This window comes from Anser cygnoides, chromosome 8 (assembly GCF_040182565.1).
Source record: "Anser cygnoides isolate HZ-2024a breed goose chromosome 8, Taihu_goose_T2T_genome, whole genome shotgun sequence".
NCBI lineage: Eukaryota > Metazoa > Chordata > Aves > Anseriformes > Anatidae > Anser > Anser cygnoides.
The window spans coordinates 2,450,773-2,476,327 of NC_089880.1; the positions used below are offsets into that span (position 1 = coordinate 2,450,773).

The window sequence follows — 25,555 nt, forward strand, 5'->3', positions numbered from 1 at the left end:
ACCTTTCCCTCTGCCCCATCCCACTGTGGGTGGGGAGTGAGTGAATGGCTGTGTGGTGCTTAGCAGGCAGCTGGTTTAAACCACAACACATCTCCAACTTTTTCAGAAGGGAAAAGATTTTTTGCCTTCACACCTTCCTTCTTCTTTGGCCTTTAACAAGCTGGTACCTGACCAGCTTGCACTAATGTGGCAGCATGCAGCCAGGTAAGGAATTCAAGCCTGCTCATTCCATTATTTGTAAATGAGAAACACTTTCATCTTCCTAAGCTGTCCAACAGAATTTCTAACTTCCTTCATCATCTAGCTAAAAGCTTGGGCTTTTGATTTTCACAAGTAGAATTCAATTGCCAATGAAATTTATCTTGCTAGTGTGTTAGTTGAAGATGAAGATTAAAATGTCAACTAGTTGTTAAGAATTACTTTTCCTCAAACTGTTGATTTCAGAATAATTTGCAGCCTAGAGAAACTTGCACTGACAGGTTTAAGCTTTCTACTAAGCTTACTGTGTTTTTTTGTCACCCCCCCCCCCCCCCATGACACAGTGCTATATCTGACTTCATCTCATCTAAATAAAAATATGCATCTATTAGCAAAATGCACTCAAGGTTTTGTACAACCAGTATATGTAGATACAACATTTTGACAATCCTTTGCTTATTTACACCCATTTGTATATTAAATTAGTCACAGTAGATACTGCAGTAATCAGTAAAGTTTTTAAGGCTAGCAGGCTCCACGCTGCAGTGCATTAACAAACACTTGAGCCAAACTTCTTTGCTAATGCACAAATAAAAATAACGGGAATGTGAGCTGTACTCAAAGTAACAAGATAATACTACTGCCCTCAATATAACTAGAAAGATTTAACATGAATTCTGTAGTCAAGGTTCTTGCAGTGCAACAGCTCATCAAAAACATCTAAAAATTCAAGATGGGTATACTCTCATCTTTTTTTTATACTAAAAATACCTCTTAATACAAAGAGGAACAACAAACATTAATTAAAAGTTTTTCTTCTTTTTCTACTGGCTTGCCCTCTGTCCTTTGAAAACTTTCTATTTTAAGCAGTTAACACTATCAACACAGTTTTCTCTCAGTCTTAAGAATCTTTATATAGCTCTATTTAACAATTAGGCCAAGCCACTTTATTGCCAAAGCTATTTTAAAAAGCATACTTACAGCTTTAAGAGTAAGATCACACTGGAAAATAAGCTCCCGAAGCTGCATTAAGACATCACTTTTAAAGCTTTCCAAATCATTTCTTTTTTCTTCAATCTCTGCTATGCTTGCTTTATAGTATTCATTGGCCTCTTCAGCCTATGGAAAAACACACGTATAAAGGGTTGATGGACAACAAACCTTGATACTAACAGGTAAGAAAAATACATACACGTGACAAATTGTAACAGGAGATTCTCCTTTAGGATAGAAGCCAGAAAGCACAGCAAGATTTAAATGAAGAATTATCAACAGAACATTCCCATTGAGAGCATTTGTGTGAAAGAACAAGCAAAACCAGCTAAGACTTATCTTTAAAAGTAAGAAAAAAAAACTCTTACTTTTTGAAGAGCCTCCTCCTCTAGCCTTCGTTTTTTTTCCAGTTGCTTGCTGAAATCTTTTACAAAGCTTCCACTTGAGCTAAGATGTTCCTCCTCAGCACGAGCGGTGCAGGATTTCGCCTTCTCATACTCATCTTGACGCTGCGTATATAGCAACTTTGCTTTTCTTAGAGCAGTTTCCAGCTCTTGCTGCAGAATGCAACAAAGAAAAAAATGCAAAAGAAATTATTTTCATTTTCTGTTTGTTTAATGGGATGTTTAAAGAAAATGTTATGCCCAGGTTGGTACTCTTCAGTTCAGACTACAAAGTCACAGAAGGATAACCTCTTACAAATAGGAATATGCCATGAAATTGACAGTTACATTCTACATCCATTAAGTCCTATGGGTTCTACATGTGAATTAAGATGTGTAACATTAGACAGCATAGTTATAGTTTGAAAATATTGACCTTTTGAAGAATTTGAGATTGAACACTGTTAGATATGAAAAATACCAACCATTTTTTTCTGTTCCCTCTGCCAAAGCTCTTTGATATCTTTCCTTTGTTTATCCAACTCATTTTTTCTTCCCAGAAGGGGCTAGATAGGAAATATTAGAGAAGTATGTCAAGACTTACAGCTTGCAAGTTTGTTCTTTCAAATAAGCCATGATGTTGCAAAACCTTTTACAAACCTAAACAATATTTTTGTCAGTTTCTGTAAGCTTACCTGCACAAATTTGTTAGACTGGAGAGCAGCAGCTGTTTGTTGCCAGAGCTGATTGTTCTCAATATCATTTTGAAAAGCATTAAGGAATATTGGTTGGAATGGCATATAATCCTAAAATTATACAGAACAAAACATAAGTGTTCTAGGTAAGGTAGAGCCGATGTTCTAAGTGTCAGTATAATTGAACTAGATTTTCAAATACGTTTAATACAATATTAATGTGTGTGTGGAAGTCAGGTATGAATATCGAAAGTGGGATTTCTCAGCTATCTTTCATTTTTACTCGAAAAACTTGGGAAGGCAAGTCTACAAGTCCAAATTACACAACATACAAGATGTTAGAAAGAAAAATAAAAACCACAACGCTGAATACCATAAGGCTACTCTGTATTTTCAACAAAAAAGTTATTTATCCAAATTTCCATAGAGGATAGGAAGAGATATAATGCAACAGATCTTTTACAGTAATTTGCAGTATAAATCAATTCTGTATTGACTTAAAAATATATTCCTTAATGTCCCCAAAGTTTCATTTTTGCTCAAGACATCTAATGCATATTTAAGACTTAAAAAGAGCTCCTAAGTCGTACTCACCTGGGGTCCAACAACAGCTTTAGCAGTTTCAGCCATTTTTGCTAGGTTTTTAGCACACTCAACTTCTGTTAAGAAAATAAATCACATAATTAACTGTTTATGATAACTATTATACCACCTCCCAAATGCTTTTTACATTCTTCCTCTAACAGGTAGGCTACATAGGGGACTACCTTCACTTCGTTACAAGCCTTTAATTATAGGAAATGGGTGTTCTGTCCACTTCAATGGAACAGCTACTGATTTAGAAATCACATTATCGACAGTCTGCAGCACAGGGGCCTGACAACAGATTTAATTCTATCATGACAATGCTGATTAAATGCTAGAAAAAAACACTCACCCAAGCTAAGCTTTTTTTCTACCCACGTGACTACATCCTTGGTGTATTTTGACCATGCTTTAGCATAGGACAGAGCTGATTCAATTCCGCTGTCATTCCTTAGAAGCATGTTATCAACCTCCTCTGCTCGAAGATGTCCTGAAAATAAAGAATCAAACACAAAGAAGTGAATTTTAGACATGACCACACACTGAGAGCAAAGCCAGTATTAGCCAACTGTGAATACTTAAGCAGCTCTCATCTTGAGTTGTTCTTTAATGCTAGTTGACTCTAAACAGGACTGACAGAGGTTTTAGAACAAATTAACAGGTCATAGTATTTTATCTTGACTAGTCATATGGCCAGCATAGCTTTCTTAAAGAAGTCAACCCAAAAAAACACTAATCAATGACATACAGAAGTGCTTCGGGTCTTGTTTTTCCTTCTCCCAAAAAGCAACCCAGAGTGGTTATTCACAGAAGTGCAAAACCTCTGCAAAAGCAAATTATTTTCACTGAAATTTTACTGGCAAAAAGTGGCCAAACAACTTATTTAGAAGATGAGAACATATATACAGAATTGTATTTATTAAATATTAAAGGAATGACCTACCTTGAATATCATCCCTTTCATGCAGTGAACCCCCAGACTCCAGAGACAGATTTTCAAAAGACTGGTGTATAGGAAAGAGATCAAGTTAGGTAAGATAAGTTCTCACTAGAGCTGATAGTCCAAAAAATTAAACTTCAAATTAAACCCTCCCCTTTTTTTCCCCCCTCTGCAAAGCAAGGAAAGAACTATGCTGTAACTCCCTCTCATCTAATATAGGATCTAAGTTCCCATAGCTGTCAACTGAGACATAACAAATAGCAGGGAATCATTATATATCTTTAAACCAACAATCCCGAAAGGTTGGGATGAAAAAAAAAACATTGTTTAACATTCAGGGGGTCTAGAGGGGAAGACATATGAGGAACAGCTGAGGTCTCTTGGTTTGTTCAGCCCAGAGCAGAGCAGGCTGAGGGGAGGCCTCATGGCGGCCTGCAGCTTCCTCATGAGGGAAGAGGAGGGGCAGGCGCTGAGCTCTGCTCTCTGGGGACCGCGACAGGACCTGAGGGAACGGCATGGAGCTGGGACAGGGGAGGGTCAGGCTGGGGGTTAGGGAAAGGTTCTTCATTGAGGGAGGGGGTGGTCAGGCACAGGGACAGGCTCCCCAGGGAAGTGGTAAGAGCACCAAGCCTGCTGGAGTCCAAGAAGCAGTTGGACAACGCTCTTGTACATATGGCTTGATTTTTGGGTGGTCCTGTGTTTGAGCGAGGAGTTGGACTCGATGCTCCTTGTGGGTCCCTTCCAACTCAGGATATTCTATGGTTTGCTACCTATCTTTTACGAAGGATTTCATCCAGACCTGATGTCATATACGTGTAACAGACACCATTCTACAAGCCCTAAGAATCCTGGATTTCTTCCATAGGAGAAGAAAGCCATGATTTCACCTAAATTACTTGCATGTGTGCAGTGTAGGCACAACAGCTGACAGGTAACACTTTCTAATGAAGCACTGATACTCAGTACAACCTGACAGAATTTAATCCAACAATAAGTAAACAGAATTTAGCTTAGCATAAGATTTCATCCCTTTGTCCTCATGCTGCATCTCTTTTAATTGTTAAGTAGAATTATTTGTAGGACTGTGCTGCAAGCGAGGCCAATTAAAATTGAATTAAAAGTTCACCTAGTAAAAAATTTCCCCTGCCTTTTAAGACCTGTATCATTTTAAATGAATAAATTACTCTAGACAACTCAGAAGCAGAGAGCGGGCAGAAGACAAACACAAAGAAAGAGCTTGCAAAATAGCCTTAAGCTTCACAAGAAGAACTTGTTTCCATTTTAGATTTTGGTGTGTTTTATCATCAGACAAAGCTAAAATGGAGCATGGTAGCAATGATGCAAGTAGGGTTTTTTGCATTTTTTTAAATGTAAATGAGAACTGATCATAAATCAGAAAAATCCCTGATCACTGTTCACTTCACAGCAAAAATTTTAGCTTTTAAAGTGGGATACAACTGTTAGGTTAGAATAAACAAGAAATGGAAAAAAACCAACCACATCTTATACTAATTTAGTAAGTACTTAGAGGTTCTGGTCCTAAAAAATTACTTCCCATTCTATAAAACCTAAATCGTTTTAGCCCTGAGAACCGTTCAGTCTTCTCCAGTAACTCAGGCACACAGCCTGGTTAGGGCAGCTATTTAATGCTCAGTTGTCCATCCAAATTCAGCCCACTACAAATATGCGATACCATGTTCTAAAGGCAAGCATATAGACTGCTGTTGACGCTCTGCTACTTCTCTTTATATACTGCTTTATTGTCAGAACTCAACCCACCACCAAAAAGACAGTGACTCATCCCAGCAAGCCTGCCCCCCCCCCAATAAACCCAAACTTTCTGACTTGCACATAGATTTTATTTTAAATTGAACTTCAACCAAGCCTGTTTTCCCATTGCCCAAGAACTCTCAACCTGTCAGAGGCAAAACTCTGCAAACAGCTCACTTTGACATTTTATTTGTCTCTTATTGCGCTTTCAGACCTACATAATGTCCAATAGCATTCGAATAGCTTGTTGAGCAATGAAAGGTCACACATGCCCGTCTCACTTCTCCTAATATATTCTAAAGCTCTTCTGTTTTTAATTAAGAAATATCTTTGTTTCTACCTTGTACTTCTGGTTGTACTACGAGGACTAAAATGAGAATAATTACACTTGCAAAGAGGGGGTATACATATCACTTAATTTAAGCCTTCAAGCTGAATGCCTGAACTAAAGAATGTAGGTGCCCCTGTAGTCAAGAGAAGCAAGATCAACCCCCCTGAAGCCTTGGAGCAATTCTGAATAACTTAGCTAAGAAGCTTTTAATTGCCTGTTAAGTTAAGGGCCTTTCTCCTAAATTAACCTTCAAACTGTTTATACGTTAATTTCTATCAAAATGCTATGCTCTAATATTTTTAAGATACAGCTAGCTGCTATGTTTGACCAGCGAAAGTACAGATCTGAAGGAGTGAAAAGTTAATACAGCTACTTAAATATTTTGCACTTAGCTCCTCCTAACACATCTACTAGATGGCCTCCAAATTACTTTCTGAATTGCAAAACAAAGTGAAATGCTTCATCTGTTAAATATTTGTCTGAAAGCAATGCATATGTATTTAGGACATATTTCCAACAAATTGAACCATGTTATTCTACCTGCTCCAAAATTTAAATTTGTTCTTTTCCACATTAGGGAAAGCAAATGACACTACAAAAATGGGACTTTAAATACAAGCTGGTGACTTCTGGAGAAGCTAGACTAGAATTTCTTCTTCATTTCACTAAACCGTAATTTTTCCTTGGCTTCCACCTACCCCCACATTTAGAAGCATGACCATCTTATTTCTTGGGAATATATTTTTGCATTATGAAGCCATTACAGGATTAAAAAGCAAACAAATTCATCACCTTCCTTCTGCTGGTGAACTGATCATCTGAAACAGCACTTGTTCAAATAATTTCATCTACGTTACTTGAGATGTTGGCTTCTACGCTATTTTATTTCATGTTTTTCTCAGCAGCCTAACCCTCTTTTTGTGTCTTCTGGAACCAGTCTTCTGAGCAGCTTCCTTCCTTTCCATGTCCTTTGAGAAGACTAGCTTTGTAGCAGTTACAGATTTAGAAGAATTTCTATGATTGTCCGTCTTATTCTCATGTGTTAACAAGCATAGGGTAAATTTAAAAAGACTATTTCTCAGTCATAATTGCACAGCATTGCTATGATCAAGCCTGTATGAAGGAATGCTATGTCTGAAGTACATATCAATAAAACCTAAAAAAAAAAGGACTTTTTTTTTTTAACCTTGTTACAACTTCGCTTGGCATACACACTTTCGTTACATTAATCTGGATTGATTTACCTGCAAGTCTGATTTGACATAAACAAAAATTCAGAGTTGCATGTGGTACTGAGCATTTTTTAAATCTCACCTTCAGACTGCTTAAAAGGGAGTTTAAAAAAACTAATATTTTTCTTTGACTACCTATAAGTTGACACTGCTATTTTCAGTTCTCTCAGTGAATTGTTGGAACAGCTACAGCACAAACTGGGCTCTGGAAGAACAAAAGGTTATTTTGTAAGGAATAACTGTCTTTAAAAACACAAAAGACGTCATTAAACCTCAATTTAGATTCTAGATCTGACACGTCTATTCCAGCTACTCCTGCATGCAAATAATTCATTTCATCAAGTATCTTATTATAAAGTATTTAGCTTTTTTCACTAAACCAATTTAAAATATCAAGTGAACTTAAGTATTAGGATAAATGATAACCTGCTCTAAGTGCTAGCCCAGTTGAATCATCACTGGCATTGAGAACAGTGAACATGTATGACTACTTGAAACCCTAAATACTTTTTTTTTTCATGGGTTTAATCTTATTTTAACACTCAGAAGACTTCAAGCATCCTAGACCCACGATGCACAGAGTTTCAGTGGAAATTAAAATCTCCTTTCAAAGATATGATTTCACACTCCAAGAGAATGTTTAGCCTACCTGACTTCTCCGAGATACAGGAAGTCCCAGTGACGAGCCATTGTCTACATCTCCCATAAGGAAGTCTGAAACACTACCAGAAAAACAAAGAGCTGTGTTACTTCATTACTTCACCTACGTAATTTCAGAATACTGAGAACAAAAATTCAGATCATCTCTCTAATACTCTTTAAAAGTTCTGCACAAAGATTGTCACAAGTAGTTTTGAATTCCCTGCAATTTCTATACCATGTCCTACCATTTCTATACCATCTATTTCCATCATGGCTTCCCTTGTTAAGAAAACAAACAAACATCAAAACAAACAAACAAACATCAAAACAAACAAACAAACATCAAAAAAACAAAGCAGAAAAAGCATTCTGAATACGGTCAATTTAAATTCATTTTTCAGCCAATATTTGCTTGTAAGGAAACAAAAGGCTTTTTTTGCTGTTGTTGTTGCTCAAATCTTAATTTGATTCAGCTCCACTGAACTCTTTACAACTCTCAGATTCCAACTTACACGTTTCCAAAGGTAAATGCCAATGTTTCAATGGAAGTAAATATTTCACTGAAGAGTTCTCTCTTGTTTTCTTCATTAACTTCTTTGAAGTTCACCGCTTATGAAAAAGATGAAAACCAAAGGGTGAGAGGTGGGGTCAAGAAAGTTCACTGTGCCTGAAGACAAGTTTATACAGTCTCCTATAGAACAGGCAGTATTATAATTCTCAACAATTTCAAAAACATTAAAAACTTCGAAGAACTTGAAAGGAAAGAAATGACTGCCTTCCAGATGCTTCCCACAATGCAAACAGATTACTATTACTTCCTCTATCTTCCCACTTAAACAGGAGCTTTGTGCAGGAACACGACGGTAATGTTGGTGGAAGAGGTGAATAGTTAAATATCAGCAAGCGTCAAATCAAATCACAGCAGTGACACCATCATAAAAGAGCTCAGAAACAAAATATTTGAACAATTGCTTCTCCCTTTCTGGTTAGATAACTTCAGAACAGGAGCAGCAGTTTATGAGGGTCCCCCTCTATCTGCATGCAATCCTGTGTACACCCAGAACATGGTGTTTATGTTTTGAAAAACAGAAAGCTACCAAAAAGTAGCATCCATTGCAAAACACTTCAATTATTAGCTTCATAGTCTGGCAAAACCCCCGCAGCCTTTTAAAAGTGTGGAAGAAGCAAGGCATAGCTATCATAGTTTCGAAATAGGAACGGAAACATTTTTGGACAAACTAGATGATTTGAGCTGGTAACCAAGAAGAGTAGTTAGGCAGGCAACACTAACCCTTTAACAGGCTTCCACGACAAACTGGAATAACGTGGAGACAAAAGGAATGATTCATTCAGAGTTTCTATTAATACAACTGCCAGACAAGGGAGAGGACAGAGAAAGGAGAAGACAAAAACCACAACATTTTTTTATCTAGTTTCCAACCCAACTCCTAAATCATTGGTGACTGGGAATTTTTTTTTTTGTACAAAAGTCAAATATACCCCTTTGAGCCAAAGCTGAGCCCTTTCGATGGAAGTCAGTTTTACATGGGGAGCCGTGACAATCCCACATTAGTATCTTTAAATGCTTGATTTTATTTAAGCAATGCAATATACTTCATCAACTACATGCCTAAATTACTATAAATTATATACTGTTTCAGAAATACTGCAGTGACACATACAAGTTATTCACCCCTTTACATTGCTTCTATTGTGATTTTATTAATTACTTTTTGCAAGATCTGTGACTATTAATCCTCCTTACATCTTAAGTACTAATATGGAAATAATCGACTGCGATGACTTCTAAAAGTAGCAAAAATTAAATCACTTTATACCATTATCCATTCTATGCACATTTTCTTAACAAATTAATGTAACAGACTTCAATCTTTAGAAGCATTCAAGCTTCCTGCCAGGTGCCTAAACCCTAATGGGTAACAAACAAAGAAAGTACAGTAATCTGCTCCCCCATAAAAACTTTTCCTTTCACAAAGGAAATCTAAACTAGTAAATTAACACAATTGAATCCATTCCTTTTTACACAGCAAGCCAACAGGCCTCACCAGCATTTCTATAACAACTATTTCTGTACAAAGCTATTACATAAAATATGTATTCTTCTTGTGGGCTATTTCCACAATTACTTGCAGACCTGGAAAAATGTGTTGTAATAAGCCTACAGCAATAAAAAACACCACGTTTTACAAAAATGTTAACAGACTCTGTAGCCACAGTTCCCTGCTAAATTAAGGCTTCTCCCACCTCTTAATTCTTCTGGTACATTACATTAAAAAAGTCTCTGGCAGCTTTGTTTGAAATGAGACTCAAAACACCACAGTTTTTAACAACTTTGTAAATACCAGAGGATTTTTTTTTTATATGTATTTTTAAAATTCAGGTTAGTGGAAAGTCTCAGCTTTCCTGAGATAACACTGATTATAAATCTAAACTTTGCATTCCAAATCAGTAAGCAACAATGGTTATTATGAGATCAATTGATTAACAGCCACTAATGACTGGAAAAATCATTTGAGTGCCAGCATGACATGCAAACTGTTTCAAAGTTAAAAGGAACTGACAAAAGCTGACTGTATGTTCAAAACACTTACCGCTGAAATATTCGGATATCCATTAGCTGCAGAGTCTTCAGAGAAAGAGCTATTCTTTCACTTTGCTATCAAGCCATTAATACAGAAAATCTCTCCCTAAAGAAATGCCGTCTGTTTCACTCTGCCTTTCTTTTCCAGGAAGAGTTTTATTAAGCTTTACGTATTACACATCAGAGAAATCATTTCTTTTCAGGTTCCATAAGAAACTGAACAACAAATCTCAAAAATTTTCAGTTACCACTTCCCCTCCACAGCAAAAAAAAAAAAAAAAAAAAAAAAAAAAGGTTAGCCCAATCTCCAATTCAGCTAGATACAAACAGCTTTCTTCTAGCTTATAACTGCTGGAATGCTGATGTACTTAACATCAACTTTAAACCATGCACACTCTTTCCCCAGGACATCCTGACTGCACACAATAGCTACTGACAACAATGAACTATAGTAATATTTCCCTGTCTGGAAGTGACAGCTATCTATCTATAGTTGTACACATTTCAAAGTGAGAATGCAATGTAGCAGTGCTTTTAAGTAAGACTTCAGATTGCACATGACAGGCTTTAAAAAAAAATTATATGGTAGCAATACATTAAGATCTAGAAGCTTGTACCTGAACTGCAAACCTGGCTTGCATGAAAGTATCTTTATTTCCAATGCTAGCAAAACTGTCTTCAAACTGAGGTGGCTTGGTATCCTCATGAAAATGCTGCTAAACCCTGCAGAGTTTCTATTTCTGGGTCACGCTCTCTAAAGCTTTCTGAACCAAGTACAGAAGAGGCTGGGGAACCAGCAATCACTGTGGACCTTCAGGAAGCTGCAATCCCGGGAGCTGGACTGATGATACTTGAGCAAAGTTTCTGAGACTCTGCAGAAGAGGCTGTCAAGCGTCAAGACCAAAGTGCGACCAAGGTCTTCAAAAGAAGAAGCTGAGACAGCTCACAGTGGCTACAGCACACAAGCTCCTGCGTTGCTCTCTCGTCCCCTGCCTGTCCAGTGAGGCCAGCACAGCCCAGGAACCCAGGGGACATGCTGGAGACTGCAGTAGTTTGCTCGCTTCCTCCTTCCCCCTCCCAGAGACACGTGCAGGACTGGATGCAGCAAAGCTACCTTGCCAGCTGCATGCAGAGCCCAGGCAAGTCTAAAGTACAGGCTGCGAGTTTTTCTCTTTGCTGATCAATTTTCTCACACCTGATAGGCTGAGATGGCAACACCACCACCCACTTCCTCAGACAGAATACAACTTCAATCCATGCCTCACCAGCTGACTTTTAAGCAGCAAGCCAGAACCAACTGGCTGATTCGCTGGACCCAAGTATCCCTGCAACACATTTTCCTTCCTTAAACTCCCAACAACGCTTCCAAGAACCTTTCAGAATTGTTTCAAAAACAAAAAACACTACTCAAACAAGAAAATAGACAAAACTAAAAAACAGATGCCCCCCTCAGATGAAGAGTATTTAATGCTTCTTGTTATTACCCATCATTCACCCCAGTTCCACTTCGAGCTCCCTGTGCCATAAAACTTCACCCACCTGTACCTACTACCAGGTTTGACAACCTCCCCACTAGCTTACTCACAGTGCTTACAAGTTTGAGGAACTGTTTCCTACACGTTCCATAATACAGCTTGCTTAGAATTTACACCACAGATACACCAAACTGAAATGACTTCACCCTGCTAGAGGTGTTTAACTTTGACACAGAGCTATTATAAGAAACATATCTAAACCAGGAATTCCTAAGTAACTTCAATTTTCAGCTTTACCAGGAATCCCTTTTCATTCTAGGGATTCAATTAAGTCAAGAAATGTAATTTAGAGCAAAATAACATTGCAGCCTTGAGTTCAGCATTTGATCATGAGAACCATGCACTTTGTGCTGTCTGTGGCCGTCAACAATTTAAAGATACTGAATGGGAAAATAACAACTACGAGTATGACGGTGTGTCAGACTGGGAAGTGACTTCCAGAAATAAGAGTTTGAATCAGTTCCAAGTGAGAAGCTTCAGTAAGTCTCAATTCTTCCAGATCCAGTGAGGTGTCATTTAAAAGACACTCTTCACAAAGCACACAAGCAAGTATGCATGAGGAGTACAGTCCAAGCACAGAGGCACAGTGAACCATGTCATGTCCAAGCTGTATCAGCTGAACGTTCCTGGGGCTTGACAGAATTCACCCCAGAGTACTGAGGAAGTTCGTGGGTGTTACAGCTGGACCTATCTCAACAATTTACCAAAGGTCTTGAGATTCTGAGGATGTCCCTGCTGACCCAGGAAACTACAGACCTGTTAGTTCAACCTCAGTCACTGGAAAATTTGTGGAGAAGATTATTCTGTGTGCTACTGAAATGCATCTAAATCACTAAGCTGTTATCAAGCATAGTCAACATGGGTTAAGGAGTGCAACTCCTGCCTTCTTAATTTGATATCATTCTAGAACAAGGTCACCTGCTTGGTGGATGAAGGGAAGGCAGTTGATGTGGTCTTTCTGGACTTCAGTAAGGCCTTTGATACTGTCCCTCACAGCATCCTTCTGGTTGAATTGTCCAACTGCGAGATGAACAGGAGGGCAACAAAGCTTGTAAAGGGCTGGAGGGCATGTCCTATGAGGAGAGGCTGAGTACACTTGGGTTGTCTGGTCTGAAGAGGAGGAGTCAGAGGCACGACCTCGTTGCTCTCTACAGCTCCTGAGGCAGGGAAGCCCAAAGGGAGGTGCTGGCCTCTTGGCCTTTGCTCCCTGGGAATTGATGACAGGACACGAGGGACAGCACAAAGTTGTGCCAGGGGAGGTTCAGATTGGACACAAGGAAGAATTTCTTTACCGTAAGGGTGGTTGAACACTGGAACAGGCTTCTTAGAAAGGTGGTTGATGCCACACACCTGTCAGTGTCAAGAGGCATTTGGACAATGCCCTCAATAGTATGCTTTAACTTTGGTTAGCCCTGAAGTGGTCAGGCAGTTGGACTTGATGATTTTTGCAGGTTCCTTCCAACCGAACTATTCTATTCAATTAAAGGTGTAACTTGAGAGAACAAGGCTGATTTTTTTCCTCCACATTTTTCTGCAGCCTTAGTTTAGAATGGTAGAGTCTGACATGATCTGTTCTGCCAAACATCATTCTCTGTAACAAGATTGAGGTAACATGCCACATAGTTAGTTTCTCCTTCAACCTGTCCAAAAGAGAAAGCATTAGGTATTAAAAACGTATCACAAGCCAGATTTCCAACTCTTCTCCCAATCACTGTTTCTAAAGTTACTCTAACTGATTTCATTAAGAACAAAGGCAATCATTTGTTAAAATCACCATATGTCCCTGTGTAAAGTTCCAAATACAACCTAGGACTGAAAACCCGGCATTCTGCAGATTCACAGAGATCTTTCAAGAACCTAAAACAGTTTAGTTTCTATTTCTGAAAAGGGAAAAAAATAATCATGGGTAAATCCCAAGTTGCTGCCATTTCATCGTCTCCTGTATAAACAACATTAGAAATTTTCTGTGGCAGGTTAAGCTTCCTAGTCATAAATTTGACTACAGAGTGCTTCCACATCTTTTTATAGTTCTGTCCTCCAGTGACAAGAAGCAGATGATTCAGATGAACTTATTCCATAATGTCACATTAACACAGCCTGGGAAGACAGAGGAAAAAGGATACTACTTCTATCTTACTGAGTCCTCTCATTCTTGTAGCTTCCTGTTTATCCAAAAGTTACATTACTTCTAGTGAAATAACCACAGATGAAAACCTGTGAACTCTTGTGTTACTGACAGGTCACTGTAAGCAAACTCAAGGTCTGATATGATCACTATTCACTGCAACATGTGATATTTTTACTTGAACTTCCTCACTTCCAGCAGCAGTTTACTTCAGTTTGAACACAGACATTGAGTAACAATGCTCACACAAAAACCAGCTGTGAGAACCAAACAGGTGCTGAGGAGAGGGACAAGCTGCCCTCACGTTTAGTACAGATGATGCTGTGGGGGGATACAGGCCTTTTTCATACAACAAAGGTTTGCTGTTCTCTGAGAAGACTAAAGGAACAATCTGAACAAGCTGAAGCCCTGTAACTTCCCATTTCTATCTCCAGACATTAGGAATACTCTAAAGTGGCTGAGCAACCAGTAGCAAGTGATACTACATGTACATGTTGTTTGTATCAAAGGCTACAAATATTGAGGCAGGACTGATGGAGACTGTGGTCTTTAGCTTCAGCTCAGACTCCATTTCCTTGGCAATTAACTTGGGAAATGCACAGTGCCAGGTCACACAGCGCAGGATCAGAAGAATGATGATTCACCACAGAGCAAGCTCGTGTTTGCTTTAGCCAAAGAATAATCAGACAATTTATGCCAGCTTCTCAATTCTAGGCCAGCTGAATGTATGCTGCTTATGAGATAAATGAATAACTCCATGAGAACCTATTCAGAATGCTATTAAGAGTAATTTCACACCACAGTCTTTTATTCTATCAGATAATCTATTTATTTATATATTCCAACTGGAAGAACACATTTGTATCAGATCAGCACTGTGCACCATACAATCACTGTAGCAAGAGGCTTAAAGCTAGATTTTCAGTACTGTCAAACGATTGCCTATAAGAAAATTATTCAAAAATTAATGCAATCTGGTGTGTGTGTCAAAACTTGTACTCGATTCCAGCTCAAGGCCAAAGTCCAGCTGTAACAAAATCACCCACTAACATGCTTTTTTCTTTAAGAGGTTTCTCATCACACAAGATCATATTTAAGATAGTTCAAGTGAGCTGTGGCTGAACACACTTTTCAGACATACCTCAAGTAGTCTTACAACTTGACCCATCTGAATACATTTGCCAGACAACTGGATGACATGACTCTACTGCTTTTGCTTCAAGTGACGTTCTTAGAATAAAGAATATGTACTTCAAAATTCAGTACTTATACAACATGCAGTAGTTTTCCTAACAGTAGTTTCTCTTACCATCTAGGAAATTATGCAATCCTCTACAACTATAGTTCCTGATAACATATTAAACAGTAAGTGAACTTAACTAGCTGCTAACATTGAGGTTTTTATTTGAAGTGCAAACATTAAATCTTGTTACTATGAGAAAAAGTCAAAAAGTATTTTTAAGTATCTGTATCACCAAAAAGCAGCTTAATACAAGTTATTTCTTCTGCTCATTATCCAGAGAAATGAATGAATCCTAAAGTAACTATTCAAAGAACAGCTACTCATCAAACCAGGCAGAAATAGATGCCTGTAAGAGAATATATGATACACCAGTACACCTGACCAGGGTTCAGTGCTATTGAAACTCGATGGAACAGAGTGTGAAAAGATGAGAGAATAACTATGCATGGTATTGGATTCAGAAAATTACAAATACTCTGAAGGAATTGATTAGAATTTGAAACATCCAGAACACAACCCCCACCCAAAACTATGCAATTCAACAAAGTATTTAATTCTCCCCTTCAGAAGGAGAAGGGAATGGGAGAAAAATATGTAAGCCTATATCTGGTTAATTGGTTCTGTAACAGAACTACAGAAAGTGACCAAGGATGAAGAACGGACTTTAAATCAAATACAAAAAAAATGACAAAAGTGCACTTGTTATAAAGAAGGCCAACGTATTTATGGGATCTATCAACATTGTTACCTCGCAAGAGGATGAAAATAATCCTACTGCTTTACCCAGCAATGGTACACTCTAATGGCACAGGAATTGGTCAGTTTGGGGGCACTGCATATCAATAGCAATCTTGATAAAGCACGTAGTCCAGAAAGGATAGATATCATTGCAGAAGTTTTTGGAAATGGGATTTAGCAAAGGTTGACATAATTTGATTTGCTTGCATATCTTGAGTCAGTTCTCCTCAAGGTTGCTCTAACTGAAGAAAGAGCAGCTCAACATTGCCCTGTGTCCAACGGACAAAGGAATCTTACCATAACACTACAGCGTGGGAACAGGTTGTCTAAGGTGGCTGTAGAGTTACATTCACTAAACATTTAACCTGTTCTCATTGATACATATCTGATTACAATTTCACACATGTACTTCAGTCTTCCAGAGAGCAGCCAGGAAGATACAGGAAGATACCCTCTATTTTTCTACTGTTACATACAATGCTCTAAAGCAAGCTCAGAGGTTGCAGAGTTACAATCCTGCGATCATATCAAATACCAGGGAGATCTAGAGCATGTTCTACATGCAGCCATAATAAAATGCAAAACGGGCTGCTAGTAGCTGCCATACTCAAGGATCAAACAGCTAAAACTACCTCTTAACATAAACAAGCTAGGAAAAGCCTGGAAGAATCTGAGATACAGGAATCAGGCAGCTAAACACGTTAGTATTTTCACTGAAATTCCTACTTCAATGAGTTGGCAGTATATATTCAGACATACTAACATTAATTAGGAAATGAGGAAAAAAACTAGAACAAGGAGAAAAACTAAACTAGACATCTCTGATCAAAGACATTCCACATGATTTAACACAAGAGGTACAGATTTAATCCTACTGAAAGCGTTCTCCATGCCACGTTGAATAAACTGCTCATTCCACAGGAATATACTGGATTTATTCCAGAACAGGGAGAGCTGTAGTCAAACGCTACACAGAGAAGAAACAGCTATGATTTACTGGGCTGGAACAGTTGTATGCTACACCACTGGTATTTGTCTGACACACAGAAAACTGCAACAGTAAAGGCCAATAACAGAAAGTATTAACATATATGCCTGCAATCCTCTGTTTGTTGTTACCTTTACCATGCTTATTATCTGTTTTAAGGAATTTATTTAAGTGTTAGGCCATTCAGATTTGGATTGCTCATTTAAATATTTCTTCACTTAATATAAATCTAACACCATCCCTATAAATTCACAGTACTCAGCAAAAATTTTTGGCAAGTCTCAGTGGATAAGCCTGATGTTTATCATTCTGAGATATTATTCTGAAATAAAGGTAAAGAACAGATCAAGATCAAAGGTTTGTGCTTTTAGAATTCAGTGTGGTTTTGCAGCTAGCTTCCTTTCAACTGAATTTTATTACAACAGGAGAACAAACTATTTAATATTACATTTCACTTAGAGAAGGTATATTAAACATATGTTAATGTTTTGCTATTAAAAAACTTGTTTCTTCTGTATACAAAGAATCCCACCTAAAACACTAAGGCATAGTCAAGCAGGTCACTCATTAAATTTCTCCCTGAATTTAAAAGGCAATATTTCCTTACCTTTTACTTTTGCAATAACTGTTCCGGCGGCACTAAGAATATCAACTGAGTTTAGAGTCTGATGTTTATTTATCACTGCTTTTAAAACACGCAGCAACTCTCCCAAGCGTTCATGTACTACCTGATGCAGGCCATCTCGATTTTCTAAAAAATAAATAAATAAATAAATAAATGAGAAGCTATATTAGAACAGTGAATTAACACACAAAAATTACAATAAAAAAATACTTTGATGATATTTGGCTACACTGAAGTAGGCCAAATGGAAGCTGGGCATGCCTGAAACAAGGAAATTGTTTCAAAACAGGTTATACTCGCATTTGCCAAAAGTTTATATGTAAATGACATGCAACATTGCAAGTAAAGTCATTTTCAAAAATTCCGTATACTCATAGAATTAAGCAAAACAACAAATTTCTGGCAAATGTTGGTTAGCTTTTAACACATAACAGTTAAATCTTAAGCATCTTTAGTACACAGGCCTAGATCCAACAAAGCTCTGTCTTTGGGCATGTCAAACCAGATAAAGAAATTGAAAACCAAAATATTTTTTGTAGAATTTCTAAGCTAGAAAAATTCTCAAAAAAGCATACACGGGACAACATACACTCCTTTCTACAGCATAATTCTCCTGCTTTGTGCCTCTGCCTTCAGTAAACACCCCCCCCCCCCCCCCCCCCCCTTTTTCTTTAATAGTTCCTGCTGTATACATTGCACAGGTTGAACCACAAGCTCTTCCGTTCTGCTACAGAAAAGGTGCTGGTGCACGGAATAAAGTTTCACATGCATGAGAGTGCTGCGTTGCAAGTTGTGGTAAAAAGCTTTCAAACTCAGGAAAGTCTAGCTTATGAAAAAGAAAAAGAGGATCTAGTACAAGCTGACTCACTTCCCCATAGAGTAGAAAGGAATGGCATTTCTGTGCTGTCTGTGGGCACGATAACAAACAGGTCAATACAGACCATTTAGTACAGTGCAAATTGATCCAGTATTACTCAGAGCAAATTTGAGCCATTTTATTCTGACTACAAGACATTACATTCAGGCCAGAATACCTGCTTTTTCTAAAGAATCAGCAAAGTACAACATGATACATCAGCACAATATACCACTACTGTTGTGTGTAGGTGGTGAAGACTACAAACCAACAATACTACGTTATATCGCGTACAAAAGTAAACTTATACAATCCCCAATAGCAAGCCTTCCAAGGATCACTATGCTTCAGGCTTTATGTCCTTAGACATCCAATATCAAGAGATTTTTTCAATTCCGGCTGGCTTTTACACGGTCAAAGGAAAAACCTTGACTCAGGAAGTGGACTAAGGCAAAACATTATCTACCCTTCACTGGCACTTTGCATGTTTTTTCCTGCTGGAGGGGGGTAGGAAGCTCTGTATCCTTGACAGGATATACAGAAGACTAGAAAAACACATCTCACAGAGCCATAAATTAAGAAAGCTGTATGCAATGTATTAAAGAGAAACGTAGTTGTATCTTCATTTACATTTATACATCCAGTGATTTTGAACTGACAAGGCAACAGCGGACAACAGCAGAAAGTGTGAAGACACTGGTACAAAAAATGGCAAGAATTCAGTACGTACACATTAATGGTGGAAGTAATTCATGACAAATACGCTTTGATCTAAAGGCTCCAGGCTTGAAATTTGATATGAAAAGTTATCCAGGCTTGAAACAACAGTACTGGGAGTTGGGACGCTGGAAAAGAGGTGACTTACAGGGGTCTGAAAGAAGCCTACAGAAATCAAGAAAGGCATGAAAACAGTGGATAGAATCACCATTGGATGATGATGGTGGATGCTTACCGCCTCTTTCAGTTAAGAGCAACACACCTCAGAAGATTAAACACAGCAAGCAGGAGCTACAGCCAAAACAAGAAATGGTGATTCTTCATGCAAGAGACCTGCATAATTCCTCACCAAAACACAGCATTGACAGAAGCTCACATGGGAACAAGTGCGATTAGCAATGGTCTGCACCAGTGCACTATCTGACCAGAACTGCATCTCTCATGTAGCCAAGATGAAGGCACCCAATCTTCTGATGGACACAAGTCCGCTTGTGGCCAGAGAGAAAAAAACATCAGGTTATGATCAGGTGATCTGGAATACCCATGCACATACACCATAGCCAGGTCCTTTGGGGACACGGTGGGCAGACTTATGGTCCCATAACAAGTATGGGAGGGCAAACAAGGCAGGAAAGCAGGCAAGCCAGTCTACAGACTGCTCCCAGATCCTCAGGAAGGATGGCATTACAGACATATGACAAACTGGACAAGTTCCTCTGCAGGGTTCAGTATGATCTGCAAATACAGGCTTGTTATTACAGGCTGTTATGAACAGCCTCTTAAGGTTCCTTACAGGTTGGGTAAAGGCAAAAAAAAAAAAAGAGTCATACAGGAGGCTAATTAGAGTACATCTGATACCGAGATGCAGTTTCTGAGTATTAACATTTAATATCTTCCCAGACCAGCAGAGCTGGGGAAAACAAGCAAAAAAACAGGGAGAGAGGGAAAGGAGGTAGAGAAAAATCTCAGGGGACACAAGCCTCTTCAAGTCTGAAACAGAAGCAGTAAGCTTCAAAGGAAAACACATGTTGAAAACAACTGCTGAGTTGAATTAGAAGTTTATCATACCATCCCAGAGAAACACTATCACTAAAATGCATTCAAGCATGCAGTTAGTTATTTACTCTCAAAAGCAAAAATCTGGCTACACCCAACTGAGATTTCTTTGTATTCCCTCACAGTATTATTTGTTTACAGAATAACAAACACTGTTTCTGTACTTGCGAAGACAAAAGGACCGTGACACAGGGAGTGATCAGGGAGGGGGCAGAAGCCATCAGGAACTACAGTGACCCCCCATTCAGCAAGTGAAACTCACCAAACATACACTAATAGAGGGATTTCCTGGTCGTGACAGATTTATAAGCCTCAGGTTGTAAAAGAATCTTAATATACCAGATTAATAAAAACAGTTTCAATACTAAAGAGTTCCCAGAGACCAAAACAACGGTAGAGCAAACACTGTTTACAGTGAAAAGATGCATGAAGAAATGTAGTAGCAATTGCTCCTGCAGCAATCCAATCTGACCTAAGTAGTCACAAAACTCAGATTTTACTTTCAGTTTTTCTTCTGTCCTTTCTTGCCTCACTGTACAAGTTCATTTTTCTACGTGAAGGCAAGCAGGAAATTCCTCCAGCAATGGATACTATGTCAAGTTTAAAATATATATACGTTGTTCTCAAGCTTGATAACATGAATTCCAATACCATGAAAGACTAGTTAGTACTCTGGACCAGAGCAATGCAATGGTGTTGCTGGCAGAGAGGAGACAGAAGTCAGGCTGCTTGCCTCACTGATGAGTCTGTTGGAAGTCTTGCTTTAAGAATCAACCAGCTCTCTCTGCCCAAAAGGAAAAGAGCTCCTAAAAGTGAACAAAAATAGCTTGGGAGAGCTTAGTAATTGGTCTGCAAATCTTCTGTCACTGGGGTTTAATCCATCATTTACTTCACCTGAAAAAAACCTGATTCCAAACGTAAAGGCAACCACAAGGGAAGCGTGCTCTGTAGGAGAAGCAGAGAAAAAGGATAGGACATAAAAAGCTTGTTTTCAAAGTTGACAAACCTACATTAAGATCTTAGTTGACAGCCTCAACTCACCTGCAGAAAAATCTAATACACAAGGACGATACAGCAAAGCAGCTGGCCTGGCTAACACCAACAGGCTTTCCACCTGAGCAGCATGCTGTTCTGGCATTAGCATCCCACTCCTCGATGGAGTGGTCGTGAATGCGATTGAAACAGCTACCCTTAGTGTAAAAAACACATTACCTATTTTAAATGTAGATATTTCTCAAAGGGAAGCCCTTGTTTAATAAACATTAGCTAGCAGTAATAGCTATGGATTCTATTCATCCAAAACAAAAGAAGATTTGCTCATCAAGCTTGCCAGCGCCAGTCACCCTCCCTGCCAAGTCAGGGCTAATCATACTACACGCGGTCGGGAAAAGCACTGCTGTGTCAGTTGGCTGGCATTCTTTTGTCTGATCAGATTTATTGTTGGCCCAAACATTTCTGAAGCTGTTTATTTCAACTAACGTTTGCCAGGAAAAGTTTCAATGTGGACTAACATATAGCTTTTCCCCTGCACTGCCATCACCCACCCTACACTGCTGTTCAGACCCCTGCAAGAGACACATGCACCATCCTGGTCGCAGCTTCTCCACCTAGAACATCAACACTTTCTAGCAACAGCAAACTCATCCTCCACCACCCAATTTCCAGAAGTCATGAGATAAAAGAAGCCAGTTACACAACTGTTGTTATGCCATAGCTAAAAAAACTTGTTTAAAACTGAAGCTGGTCACAGTCATTTGTTTGAAACTGAAACTGGTCACAGACCATCTAGATCAAACAGCCAAGAAGTAACACATCTGTGAAAAGTTCTTGAAGGCAGGTTACACGCGAGACATTCAAAGCAAATAGTCTAGTGAACACCACATAACAATATCCTGCTTTCCACACGAAGCTTATTAGAAAAATTGAATTATTTTAGTACATGCATTTAACAGCTTTCAAGAACGTTACACACAATGAAAGATATTATCAGTGTGGAATAACACGTCATGCATTCTTTCTAGAGCCACACAGACCAGACTTTTAACTACGAGGGAAACACATATACACTTATCTCATGTGTCATGGAAATTTTATTGTAAAACAAGCTAACCTATGTTTTTTCACATTTATCTCCCTTCACGAGTATGATTTAATGTTTTGTCTTTGACAGGGGTCTAACATGAAATAACTAACTAGATCTACAGAAGTTTTTACTGGTTTAAGAATAGTTTAAGAAGATGACAATGCAACCGGATGAGAACACTTAAATTCCTCTCTTATCTTGGAAGGATTCAGAGGGAATATGTTTGAGTACCCAACATTTCAATGTGCAAGGCCAACACCTTGGCTAAAAGATTGCCATCTCTTATTTACCAAAAAACTCATTTTTGGCATCATGGTAAACTACATCCTGTTTCTGTTATGTTACTGAGAAAGACTAAATGGTATCGCTATTTATGTCATTGAGATTTGATAAAAAAAGAAAAAAAGAACAGCTTTAGAATGAAGCTAAGAAAGACAAGACAACATTAAGCTAGAGTTGTGTTACTATCAGGTTCAACAGTGCCCACTAGGAAACTGTCAGCAGTCAGTTCTGAACCCCATCCAAATGACTATGAGACTTCCCAGTGAGCATCACAGAGTAAGCAAAACAATCATACAGCAATGAACTGTGTGGAAATCACCTAATTCATATATCCACAGCTCTGGGAGACAGCCTCAGATTAACCCGTTGTTTTATTCCTGCCTTTCCTCCTCCCTCTCTTTAGCCCCACGAACACGCCTGGCAGTCTGCCCTACTTGTCTGATCTGACAGAGGTCACTATCAGTCAAAAACCTCAAGATCTAAATCAAAACATACAGTTAAAGCGTCTTTTACACGGTGGTCTGACCATATGTACAGCTGACCTTTGTCAGTGCTTTTTATTCTAGTCTCTTGGAAGCTTTTGTAACAAAATATACGTATCAGCTAGAAGTGATTTTATTTAATTGGACAAACATAAAATGAACAAAACTTATTTACTGTAATGGCAGTGTAGGTATTTTATTTCTTGGTGGCCATGGTTCAGGAGGGATGAGAATAACAGCAGCCTTAGCTATCATTTATTCCTTTATTTGGCTGTATAAACATGCCACAGATATAAGGAACAAAGCATTTTAAGTAACTGAAAAACAAGAACTCAAAAGTTCTGAAAGAATTTATCCTAGAATCTTGTAGTGTTAACATCTCTAGAGAGGCTGCAAGCTGCCAGTGGCACTAGGGAAGTCATCGTGCTTCAGCCTCATTTTATGGCACAGAATTAGAAGCTACCTACCTATCCCTTCAACATCAAGAAACAGGCCAGGGGCTGGTAACAAGCAACCTATCTTTAGGTTTTTCCAGTGCCAGAAAATGCTATTGCCACACAGCACAGAGTGCTGACTAGTCATAAAGCAGCCTGAGGTTGTTCAAAATGGCAAGGGGTTAATCATTAGACACCACCTGAATGTACCTCCAGCTTGATGCTAAATCAGCTGCCTGTCTTCTCACAGCTGATACAGACTACTGGTGCAGCTGGCGCAACACCATGAAATGAGCCCAAACTTTTTGTTATGTGCTCTGGCAAGTGCAATAAATACAATCATGCATCCAGATCAGTTTGGGTATTATTCATCTGCTCCACTAATTTTATAACAAATGAGGTATTGTTGTTCTTCAGCAGCTGGCCTGAACTTTAGGAAATCTTATTTTTCAGTCATTAAAGAAAGTCACGATTTCTACAGTAGCAACGCCTCCCCCCTGAGCTATGCAAACCAACGTGAATGGTTTAGAGAAGGGCAGGAGAGGTGGCAATCAAATGAAGTCATTTTACACAGAATGAAACCCAGGACTTCCAGTGTATAGCTCTGAATCCTTCAAAAGTCAAAATTTACAAGAATAAGCTATATTGTTAAAGCAAATCAGGTGTTGCTAACTGCATTTTCATTATTTTTTGTCAGAACAATTGTAAAGGGACTATTTATTCTCCTTGGCTTTGAGCCTTTATACACCTCTGCTTTCAAGATCTATCTTTGACTACAGTTAGTTTATTAAGTTTTATTGGGAAATGAAACTACTATTCCTATTTGCATGCATTGAAATCAGATCCTGTATATTAAAAAAAATCTTCATTTCTGTGAAATTTGTACTTTCACATATATGCTGCTACAAAACGAAAGCTGTAATTTCTGTAGCGCAGTCTCGTGTTCAAGTCGTACTCAGTGTATTAAATGGTTCAGACAAAAACTAAGCCACGATTTCTGCTCTGATAGAAACCTGTAGGCCTAAAACCAAAACCCACACACAACTAATCATCTGCATAAAACAGCTAGCAGTGTTCTTCATAGAAAAGCACGTTAAAACAGCATTAGTGTCCATTACATCCTTAGCATTGCTTTCAGCCATTTTCCTTTGCTCTGCATGCATAAGCACCTGGGAAAATGAAAACACCCAATGCACTTTTCCAGCACATAACAAGGCATCTAACCTCATCAACTTTTCATTATTTACCTGGTTCACAAGAGTCACAGACAAAAGCCTACTTCTCACCACAAAACAACCACTAAGATTTTTAGAATATTGCCTCTGTAATTGGTCACTTAAAAAAAAAAAACAACACACACACAAACACCACACAACAACACCACCACCACCAAACAACTATTGGAAACCCAACACATGAAATAACTTGTTCTAGAATTTCAGATGAGAAAATGTGACCTATTTATGAATTTTCCCAAGAGGGATGAACATTAATTTTTGCAGAAATAGCTAATAAAATACTCAAAAATTACCAGATGTTTTTAAGAATCTACTGTAAAAACCTCTGAGGAAGATTTATGCCAAGTGAAAAGTATATACCTTTCAGCTATGACTGCTGAGCTCTAACTCTGCAATTTGGAAGAATGGAAAGAAAAAAAAAACCATGCCTATCATTTCTTCCCAAATTACCCAACGTATTGAGAAGCTGTCTACTTTTGAAGATTCCAAGGAATAAATTGCCTTAAAGCACCTGTAAATCTAGAATTTTGTTTATTTTTTTTTTTTTTTCCCTTCTACTAGAAGTTTTCAAAATAACAAGCTGAACAGTCCTACCTTTTTTTGTTAATCAGTATCATGGCAATGTTGTTATCATAGCATCATTAAGAGATACTACACCAAATTCATAGTCTTTGGGAACACGGGCTCCAGAATTCACTGCAAACAGTACTTCAATCACTTTATATTGCAGCAAATGTGACCACTTATGGAAAATAAACAGTTAAACAATTAATTCAATAAAG

General features: G+C 38.3%; 1 protein-coding gene across 6 annotated transcripts in view; it reads right to left on the reverse strand.

The window, feature by feature from the left end:
• The window catches only part of ARHGAP29 (Rho GTPase activating protein 29), a 59,366-nt gene that overhangs the window by 12,306 nt on the left and 21,505 nt on the right, over window positions 1-25,555 (reverse strand). For 4 of the 6 annotated variants that reach the window (XM_048067254.2, XM_067001607.1, XM_048067253.2 and 1 more), the window contains exons 3-12: window positions 17,608-17,751; window positions 8,282-8,378; window positions 7,777-7,849; window positions 3,798-3,858; window positions 3,207-3,344; window positions 2,864-2,928; window positions 2,270-2,380; window positions 2,060-2,140; window positions 1,560-1,748; window positions 1,180-1,317 (exon numbers count right to left, since the gene is read on the reverse strand). In XM_048067254.2, coding sequence (XP_047923211.2) covers window positions 1,180-1,317; window positions 1,560-1,748; window positions 2,060-2,140; window positions 2,270-2,380; window positions 2,864-2,928; window positions 3,207-3,344; window positions 3,798-3,858; window positions 7,777-7,849; window positions 8,282-8,378; window positions 17,608-17,751 — 1,097 coding nt within the window. Of the gene's footprint in view, window positions 1-1,179; window positions 1,318-1,559; window positions 1,749-2,059; window positions 2,141-2,269; window positions 2,381-2,863; window positions 2,929-3,206; window positions 3,345-3,797; window positions 3,859-7,776; window positions 7,850-8,281; window positions 8,379-10,381; window positions 10,633-17,607; window positions 17,752-25,555 lie in introns of those variants that run through there. The other 2 variants (XM_048067257.2, XM_067001608.1) reach the window with 2 other exon arrangements.